Source organism: Cicer arietinum, chromosome 2 (genome assembly GCF_000331145.2).
Source record: "Cicer arietinum cultivar CDC Frontier isolate Library 1 chromosome 2, Cicar.CDCFrontier_v2.0, whole genome shotgun sequence".
Taxonomy (NCBI): Eukaryota; Viridiplantae; Streptophyta; class Magnoliopsida; order Fabales; family Fabaceae; genus Cicer; species Cicer arietinum.
In genome coordinates, this window is record NC_021161.2 from 35,774,515 (window position 1) to 35,785,484 (window position 10,970).

At 33.6% G+C, this 10,970-nt stretch overlaps 1 protein-coding gene across 1 annotated transcript; it reads left to right on the forward strand.

Moving 5' to 3' along the window:
• Positions 1-830: 830 nt before the first annotated feature.
• LOC101497574 (glucose-6-phosphate isomerase 1, chloroplastic) lies at positions 831-8,804 on the forward strand. Its single transcript, XM_004490370.4, has 14 exons — positions 831-1,490; positions 2,332-2,454; positions 3,570-3,668; positions 4,021-4,104; positions 4,370-4,513; positions 4,590-4,655; positions 5,854-5,922; positions 6,017-6,124; positions 6,421-6,473; positions 6,556-6,694; positions 6,815-6,971; positions 7,154-7,232; positions 8,395-8,461; positions 8,544-8,804. Exons 1-14 carry the CDS (start codon positions 969-971, stop codon positions 8,676-8,678), a joined length of 1,845 nt encoding a protein of 614 aa, XP_004490427.1. The 5' UTR covers positions 831-968; the 3' UTR covers positions 8,679-8,804.
• Positions 8,805-10,970: the final 2,166 nt, after the last annotated feature.

The window sequence follows — 10,970 nt, forward strand, 5'->3', positions numbered from 1 at the left end:
TATATATATATATATATATAATTTAATAATTTTGTTATATTAAAATTAGAATTTGTTAAATTAAATTTGCTAATTATGAGTTCATTTTGTTTATTTATTTTTTTGGAAGGTTGTTGCATACTTGCTAGTTATAATTTTATTAGATTTGGTTATATATGAAGGTCTAATTTAACATATTTAAAAATATATTATTTAAATGCTTTAATGTGAAATAAGCTTTTAGGTCAGATTATACTTTATAAAAAAAAACTTAATCGTAGGTCAAATTTAGGTCTTTCAAAGTCTAATCTGACATGACATATTTCTATCCCTAGTAGTTATATGTTGCCCATATTTTGATATGAAATTGTTCTTTCCTATAAGGACTATAATGTAGATAAAGATAAAACTAATTTGATAGTCAATAGTCAATTAACATGTTATATCTATACATTAACATCATCAAATCATAAATACTAACAAAAAAAAATTAACTAAAACCTTTTCTAAACACACAAAAACTATTTTAAAATATAATAAAATTAGAAACACATTTAACAACGGTTTACAATATTAAATATGTAGGTTTACTTTCGCTTTTCTTATGTGAGTGAAGTTGCAATTTGAAAGGCAGGAGGAACAGGCAAGGGCAAGTAGGCAAAACAGCTGAGAATCAAACCCCATTTTGGTCAAAAAAACCACACACACCTGTACTTTCCACCAACCAATCACAAACCCATGTACACTTCCTTAATATCATCGCCGCAACTCAACAATAAAAACAAGTCACACACAGTCACACAAACATAAATCCCCCTCCACCAATCAACCAAACTCAACAATAATAAAATAAAAATACCAAACTCCTCCACATTCAACTCATTCATTTTTTAATCTATAAAATTAAATAAATGGTCAAATCCTAAACCCATTCCTTTTCATTCCCTTTCAATCTCAATTCAATTTCATTTCAATTTTCCAATCTCATCATGGCTTCACTCTCAACCATTTACTCATCATCACCAACACTCAACTATCAAAATCACCAAAACGCATCATCCCCTAACCCAATACGACGTCGTTCGAATCTCCCATTCTACCAAACCCGCCCTAACAAACTAACCCAAACCCGCTCCGTCGCGCGTGAACTTCCAACCGACCTAACTGCCGTTTCAAAAACAAGCCACCATCTCGAAAAGGAGCCACGCGCTTTATGGCGGCGCTACGTCGACTGGCTATACCAACACAAAGAAATCGGACTCTACCTCGATGTGAGTCGGGTCGGGTTTACCGATGAGTTTGTTGAAGAAATGGAGCCGAGGTTACAGGATGCGTTGAAGGCGATGGAGATGCTTGAGAAAGGTGCGATTGCGAATCCTGATGAAGGTCGTATGGTTGGACATTATTGGCTTAGGGATTCGAATCGTGCTCCTAATCCGTTTCTTAAGACGCAGATTGATACGACGCTTGATGCTATTTGTGGATTTGCTAATGATGTCGTCTCTGGTAAGGTTAGTTCATGGAGATTGATTGTGTTTTTGTTGGTTTGTTTGTTTTGTTAGTGCATTGTTTGGATTTACTTTTGGGAGAGCCAAAAGTGATTCTCAAGACTTATTATATGTGTGCATGTGTTTATGTGGTGACAAAAACTGATTTTTTTAATTGATGTTGTATAATTAATTATGGCTCAAAGTGAGTTGAATGTAAAATCATTTTTATGTTTGGGAGAGTCAAAAGTGATCATGAAGACTTATAAGTGTGTGTGTGGGGGTTATGTGGTGACATAAATTGATTTTGAATTAATTGAAGTTGTGAAATTGATTATGGTTAAAAGTGAGTTGAATGTAAAATAACGTATGTTTGGACGGTAAAAGTGAGTTGAATACGAAATTCAGAGGTAATAAATAATTTCCATAGGAAAACTATAAATTATAGCTACAAGTTAAAATCAATTCTAGAAGTAAAATCAATTTTACACGATAACAACTAAAGTAACATTTTCAAAGAAATTCATTTTTCCTTTTTCTCCGAAAGTTGAACCAAATTTACACTAATTGATTTTGACCTGGTTGAGGGGTCTCAATCTCAATTAAAATTAAGGGGTCTCAATCTCAATTAAAATTAAGGGGTCTCAATCGGAACATTACTTTTACACTTAAATATATTATAATTTTTAACTCCCATTCACGTGAGTGTATCTAAACACATATTTTTATCTTAAATTTACGTTCAACTAAAATTTATTTTGTAAAATCAATTTTCACTGTTGCAAAACAAAACACATTGTATTGGATTTGTTTTGTTTTTGTGTGTGTGTGGATTTGTTGATTTTTTGTGGTTTTGGTTTGGTAGATTAAGCCTCCATCATCTCCGGAGGGGCGGTTTACTCAGATACTTTCTGTTGGGATTGGAGGTTCTGCACTTGGACCACAGTTTGTTGCGGAAGCACTTGCTCCTGATAATCCTCCACTCAAGGTAATGAAATGCTGTTCAATCATGTTGTTTTTGTGAAATGTTGAATTGTTTGTTGGCAACAATGTAGCACCAACACTTTTGGTTGAAAGCTTGTTCGAGTGTCTGACACGTGATGGTGTTTGACACTTGTGATACTGCACATGTGGTTACACTTACACTTAATCACTTTCATTTTCCCTAATTATTACCAATGTATCTGGTGCTTGTGTCTATGTTTGTACTTCTAGGTTGGCAATGTCAATGTCTGAAATTCAATTCGAGTTGCACTGTGTTTAAATTTTGTAATTTTGTTTCTCAAGCATTTTGTTGGAGTTGGAGAAGTAAGAAAATATGATGATTGATTGTTGGGAAAATTTGAGTCACCTCCCATGAGCATATTTAAATGACACATACACCCCTCTGTTTTATTTAAGACGTTGACTTTCCCTTAATTACACACACTTTCTTGCTATTATTATAAATAGAGGGAGTGTGTGTTGTTTAAACAGGAACTAGGGAGAGGTCTGTGCAATTTCTCCACCAAATGAGGCTGGTGAGTTTGTGAGTGTTTATTTTAAAAATAGAATAGTTGTGTTCACACCATTTAAGCATTTGTCAGAGAGGTAGTGCAATTTCGCCTCGATTTTTTTGTCGTGGAAGGTGGCTGTTAACTGAAGACATGTTTGTTTAAGTTTTGAAAAGGATGGTTTTTAAGTTGTTTAAAAACACTATTTATCAATTCTTGTTTTTACAGTTACAGTCATTTAAAGCACTTTTCAAATTTTCTTTTATTTTAGATAATAGTTCTATTCCTGTTTTCTTTAGAAGCTACTAAAAAATGAAATAAATGTTGTAAAAACTTTTAGAAATAACATCTTTTCATTAAAAAAAATCTACCGTGGCATTTTTTTTGTAAAGTGCTTGTGATTTTGTGATGATTTGGAGTAGTCTTGTTTGGACTGTGGAAAGTTAGGGTCCAAATTGTGGTATATCTTAGTTAACTTGATTTCAATTCTACTATTTGGTTCTTTTCCAAAATATATGAGCAAGAGCAACCTGTATTGTTGAATATTGAGTATGGAAAATTGGAAATAAGTTTTTATTGGAGCCTCACATAATTTTCTGGACTTTTGCAGATAAGATTTATTGACAACACAGATCCTGCTGGCATTGATCATCAGATTGCACAACTCGGTTCTGAGCTAGCTTCAACACTAGTAATTGTGATTTCAAAGGTCTGCATTGAGATTATACTTTTTTTATTACTGCCCCCATTCCTCTCTGTCTATCCATTTGAAAATAAAATAAAATTGTTCCTATTTATCTAACCTTTTAGAAAGTTACTACAATTTTCTCTATCATACCCTTTTGCTCGCGTAATAATTCTCAAGTAATAAATTATTTCACTATAGAGAATTTGAAAAGTTAAATAGTATATTAGGACGTTTCATCATGATTTTAAGAAATACAAGAACATAAATTACATTTCTTAATCCACGTGCTACTAACATTAATCATTAATGGACATATAAAGGTATAATGTTAGTTGGACATGTTATTGAATTTGAAGTTTTGATTTATCTTCAGAGCGGAGGTACCCCTGAGACTAGAAATGGCTTGTTAGAAGTACAGAAGGCCTTTCGCGAAGCAGGATTGGATTTCCCAAAACAGGTTTATCTCAGGTTTTTAGTTTTCTTGAGAATTTCCTTTTAACTATTATTGAATCAAATGACAATGTGTTTAAATCATCTTAAGTTAGTATGTTGGATCACTGCTTTGAAAACATGGTTCTGGGTATTCGTTTATCATGTTTTTTTTTATGCACTCTCAATCTCATGAATTTCTCAATGATATGGTTCCTATATCACTAGCACATCTGTGATCACTGGTCAGTCTATCAACTCTTGATAATATGTTAATGCATGATATAATGCAGGGTGTTGCTATAACACAAGAAAATTCTTTGTTGGATAATACTGCCAGAATTGAGGGATGGTTGGCTAGGTTTCCCATGTTTGACTGGGTGGGAGGTAGAACATCGGAGATGTCTGCAGTCGGCCTGCTTCCAGCAGCTCTGCAGGTAATGATCTTAAATGTAAATTAAGTTTTTTTTTTCCTACTTTGATTGTATTCAATTGTAAGGTTTCTTGATTCAGAGCATTGACATTAGAGAAATGCTAGCTGGTGCATCACTGATGGATGAGGCCAATAGGAGTACTGTGGTATGCATTTTTTTCCTAATATTCTTTTTAATATTTGAAGATTACCTTTACTGCTATTCCTATTTGATCAAGGTTTTTGTATGTTTGACTAATGCAACTATGCAAGGATGCAAAGAGTTTCACTAGTACTAAAAGGAAACAATTTTTACTTAATAATTCTGTTTCCATGTTTAAGTGCTGTTGATGCTCCATGTGCTAAATACATGACTGGCATATATGTAATACAGACCAAATTGTGTTACATATGGCAAGATCTGTATGTCTTTTTTTTCAAGTCCCGTTAGTTTCCATCTTTCCCTCGTCATGACTGTAAAGTTAGATCCAACTTAAATATATTTTCTACTGATCTAGCTTCATTTGATAAAAGCAAGACAGGGGCTCAGGAGTCAATAAGTTAAGCTACAACCTAATAAGTTCAGCTACAACCTAATAACTTTAGGCCTCTCTAATAAGTTAAGCTACAACCTACAAGAGCTAGGAATAATCTCATAATTCGGGCTTAGGGCCTACCGCATCTCTACAAAATCGGGTGAGCACTTTCATGTCCTATAAGCACACTATTAGGCGGCGTATCTAGTAGTCAATCTGAGACTAAACAGTGACACACCTTCTCACATCCAACACACTCACTCCTTCATGCCCATGTTTAGGGATATGGACTTGGAGCATGGACAATGTGGGTGGCCCCACAATTGATCTAGGATAGACCCTGATATTGTCTTAGACTTTGGGCATAGGATCTAATACAACTCCAGAAAACTGACATATGAAACGTAAACGGTTCAAGCCTTATAAGCACTATTGGGGATATATCTCTAGGCACTGTGGGACTTAAGACACCCCCTCACATCTCGCACAGTGAAAGTGTTGTAGACTGCAATAAAGGCAATCCAAAGTTCTCGAACCAAAGACTGTTAGGGGTGGACAGTAATGAGGGTGGCTTTCCAACCAAATCCAATCCCATTAGGTTTAGAATAAGTAGGTATACTTGAATATTAAAATAAGCCTGATAACTACTTTGTTGCATAGCCCAGATGAGGGAGGCTAGTGTGATGATGGTCCATGGCAATCAGTTGTATAGTACAATTCAGTTTTCAGCTTTTGATTTTACATTATGAATTTGTCTGCTGAATTTTGACTCTTCTTGATCACAAAGAAAAAAACCTAAGATCTCCTATTCATATGCAATTTTATGCAGATAAAGAATAATCCTGCAGCTTTACTGGCTTTATGTTGGTATTGGGCTACAGATGGTGTAGGATCCAAGGTATGAATTATATAGTTTATGGGTGATTATGGGGGCTTCTGTGTTTCATGCCACTATTGCTCATTGTGTTCTTTTCCTTCTTTCTATTACCAAGGATATGGTTATCCTTCCGTATAAGGACAGCCTGTTATTATTTAGTAGATACTTGCAGCAACTGGTCATGGAATCTCTGGGCAAGGAGTATGACTTGGATGGTAATCGGGTATGTGTTACACGTAGCATTGATCCTCATGATTTTTTTACTTGTCCTGCATTTTGGGTGAATTGCTAGATTTTCTTTTAATCGGTTTACAGTTAGTTTTATCAAGAAACAGCTGAATGGAGCTTATTTAGCCTATAGTTTTCTAATTGATTGTTACTTTCTTAATATGGACACATTTCAAGCTCGTCTCATCAAACCTATCATTAACTTTTGATTGACATGTTGATAATGGGCTACACATTTCAAACTTTTATGGATTAATGTTATATCCAAATCTGACTTTTTTTATTCCACAGGTTAATCAAGGAATTAGTGTCTACGGAAATAAAGGAAGCACGGATCAACACGCGTGAGTTTTTATTCCATTTTTAAGTTTGGTTGAAATAGTTTATGGTTTTAATGAGTTTGTTAAACTATTGATGCAAGAACAGCTACATTCAGCAACTGAGAGAAGGTGTACACAATTTCTTTGCGACATTCATTGAGGTGCTACGTGATAGACCTCCTGGTCATGATTGGGAGCTTGAACCAGGTGTTACATGTGGTGACTACCTGTTCGGTATGCTACAGGTATGACATAATAATCAAACATATTTTCTCATTGCATTTGCTTGTTCTATTCTCTATTAAGATTTAAAAGATTGGCTGTTAGTTATGTTTGTATAGTGCTAAAAATTCAAGTTTCCACAGGGAACAAGGTCAGCTTTGTATTCTAATGACCGTGAATCCATCACAGTCACAGTACAAGAAGTGACACCTAGATCAGTTGGTGCCCTTGTTGCACTGTATGAACGTGCAGTTGGAATATATGCCTCACTTGTCAACATAAATGCTTATCACCAGCCTGGTAAACATATTTTCTCTTTAGTCCATTTTAGGATTTTCTGGATCTTAGAAAAACAACTCTTTTTGGATTGTTGTTAGATCTTTATGTTGATTTGGATGCCTGAGTGATGCAAATTGAATTATATAACCACATACTCTTAGTTCAATTGCTGTCATGTAACTACTTCTGAATTTGATAATTAGGTGTCGAAGCTGGTAAGAAAGCAGCAGGAGAAGTATTGGCACTTCAGAAGCGGGTGTTGGCAGTGTTAAACGAGGCAAGGTATGGTATAATATCTTTGAAAATATCAGGCTTCTGTGTCTTAGCTAGGAAATATATTTGAAAATATCAGGTGCGTTTTAGATTCGTGGATCTGGTTGGTCAGAAGGGTCCTGATAAGAGGAGTGACTTGCAAATGAAAAATGGGAGGCAAAGTTATAGAAAGAGAGAGAGAGATTTGTTATATAGGATAGTTCAGAGGGAGTGAAAGAGGTCATGTGTATTTCTATTTTAGTTTGGGCCACAGGTATTTACCTTGGCTAGGAGCATTTGCTTGTTTATTTGTATTTTCTTTTACTTATCAATAATAAAATCTCCCTTTGTTAGATAGGAATTTTTCCTAGCACTTGGTGCTTTTATTGAGAGGCAACGACTATCGAGAGGAAGAATCATTGTATGAAAACCTAGATGGTGTCATGAGCTAATGCTCTAGATGCTTGCAGTTATTGTTGAGACTTCTCCATTAGATCAAGTGGTTTTGCTGCAAAAGAATAATTTGACATTGAAGGAGCATTCACTTCAGTTGAATGATTATTTGGCCAAACTGATCTTCTTGATAACGAGTGTTGCATACATCACCAAGCTCCTTGCCGTTGAATGATTATTTGGCCAACTGATCTCCTTGATAACCATTGCTTCATACATCACCAAGTTCCTTACAGTTGAAGGCAATGGTCAAATACATGAATGAGTGGTCTGCAATGTGAGTGTTCTAGGGTTGCATTCAGTGTATATGGCCCCTTCAAGGACAATCGTGGTAGAGGATACGTAATCCTTTTCCTCATTGATAGTGGAGAACTGCAATATGGGGTAGTTTAGTGTGAGAGAAGCAAATTGTTGTGTTTTCCTTTTCATTTTCAGCTTATAGTTTAGGACGACAGTAGTTTGCAGACGGGGAAGCATTTTCTCTTTCTGTCATTTCTTCTATTGTATCCCTTTATAGAGGGGTAATTGTTCCTATAAGTGTGTTTGGATCCTCATGAAAGCCTGAGTTTGGGCACTTTTTGTAGGTTGGTATTTACATATCAAAGTTAGGAAAGTTTACAGGGTCAATATCTATTTGTATTAATACTCACTTTTTGTATTTAGGTCGTTATACTTTACAAAAATATATTGTTCGGTTAGGTCCATCACTAATTGCAATTTATTTTATTATGATTTTCAGCTGCAAGGATCCTGTTGAACCATTGACAATTGAAGAAGTAGCTGAACGTTGCCATGCTCCAGAAGATGTACAACATTTACCCCTCAACTAGGTTTGTTAATCACCTTATTAAGGAGAGTTAGTCAGTAACATATTTACTTTTTCTGCAGATTGAAGTAATTTACAAGATTATTGCTCATATGGCTGCCAACGACAGAGCAATACTTGCTGAAGGTAGCTGTGGTTCTCCAAGGAGCATCAAAGTTTTTCTCGGAGAGTGTAATGTTGATGATCTGTATGCATGAGTTAGACCAATGAAATCCACATTTCTTAATGTTATAGATGTGTTCAAAGAAAGGAAGCAGCTTCGAATAAATTATTTTGGTTCTTGGATCTCTTCATCTTCAATGAAAATGATTATTTATTTTGTAGACTGACTTTTGAAAGAGTGGTTGGTTGAGTTTGGTTATCTGAAAAGGGAATCATATTAATAAATTTGAATACCATATAAACCAAATGGAGAACAAGAGAGGTCACATAATGGAATAAGCTGGCCAGTTTTTGTGGTATGTTTGCTATATTCTCAAAAGCAAATTTGGGATATGTAAAATTGAGTCTGTGCATAAATTTATTTGTCATTGTTAGTTGGCCAAATTAAGTTTCTTCTCAAAAGTACATTGGTTATTAAAAATGAAAAATAAAATCAAGGCTTCCTTTTATGATGAAGTTTACTCTCATTTTTTATTTTCATTTAATTATGAAAATATCGTGTATTTTTTATGCAATTCATCACGGAATCTCCATGTGACCCAGATTGTGAAATACATTGTAATATGTGATGCTTTTTTTGGGTTCAAATTGTACTCTTTCTGTTTTAAAATGTGTCACTTTAATTAAATAAATTTGTTTAAAAATTAAGTGTTATATTTGATTTTTAAGATAATTATTATTATTATTATTATTATTATTATTATTATTATGTACACTATTTTTAAAATGATAATTCTATCTTATATTTATAATTATAGTAAATCAGCTAATAGTTAATAAAATGACTGACTAAAATGATTATTTTATTTCTTTTAATTATTATTTTGAAAAAAATTAACCGGTATTTGTTTTAAACGGATGTAATAATATGTGATGCAACAACTCAAAGTGATAGTCATGCTCTGCTGACTTATTCATTGTTGTTCGTTACTGAGTGCAAACTGCAAAGTGGTAAAAAAAATTTCCCTATGTCCCCTGAGAAATCATTGTTTTCAAAATATTGGTGAGAAACAAGGCATTATTTTTGTTCCACCATGGATCACATTTTCTAACCATTGGATTTACTTATCTTCCCATTCTTATTATTTTGTACCATCTATACAAAAATATTTCTCAATGGTGGCGTAAAAGAAATGGTCTCTCAATCATGCGTACATGACATTCTTCCTACCAATCGATCTAAATAGCACACTCTAGTCTCAAGTATATAAATAAAAAATTGAGTCAAAAGAAAATTAAGTATTTGATTCAAAAATTTGGATTAAATATATATGTCACAGTGAAGATATTGAAAAGTAATTTATATATATGGGTAGAGATTTGTCACTCTTGAAGTATTGAGTTATTTCGCATTATAATATGTTAATTATTGAGACGATATATTAATCACAAAATATAAATTTAAAATTGTTAAATTAGTTTTTAAATTAAGTTTGGTTAACTAGTTTGTTTTAAATATGTTGTTTAATTAATAAATCATTTAATTATTTTGGTTTTTGTGTGTGTTGTACAGTCTAATTTATCAATATGGTCCAGTTAATCATATATTTTGAACGTCTGTAATGGTAAGTTTCGTTGCCATCGACAATTTGATGTGGGCTTTTGTGAAGTTTGTTAAGTGATTGAAAATTTTGTTGTCAATAGTGGTGCTTTCACGTGCGATCCCAAAAAGTGGAGCGCCCATTGCGACGTGTTTTGTCAGTGAGTCACAACAGCACTCGCGACTACAAATCGTTGTGCAATCGTGTGCAGGTTGGGGCTTACGACTAGGGATGGGAATATGTTAGGTCGTCTTTCAGGGGCCTATGGTCTGACCTATTTAATATAAAGGCTAAACTCATGCTATTTTTAAAGCTTATTTATATAAATAGATCAAGTTCATACTTATAAAAAAACTTATTATATATGACAGATCGGTCTATATATATTTTATTATTTATTAATATTATTTTTTATTATTATTTATTAATAATATTATTTCCTATTTTAAAGTCTATCAATTAGACAATCACTCGGTAGTCGTTCCATGTTTGGTAACTATTCCATATTTAGTAGCGATTCCATATTCAGTAGTGGTTCCATATTCGGTAGTCCTTCAATTAGGCAATCACTCATTATTCGTTCCATATTTGTTTGAGATGTAATAATGGATGCGTTTGTTTCAGGAAAAAAATCTATTCTTTGAAACCAAAAATCATTTTTTAGGGTTTAAAGGGTGTTTGTTTCAATATTTTTTTAAATTATTTTTTATTTAATATATATAGATATGTACATTGGTATTGGTATGTGAAGATGATCATATAAATTGGTATAGGGACTAATTATGG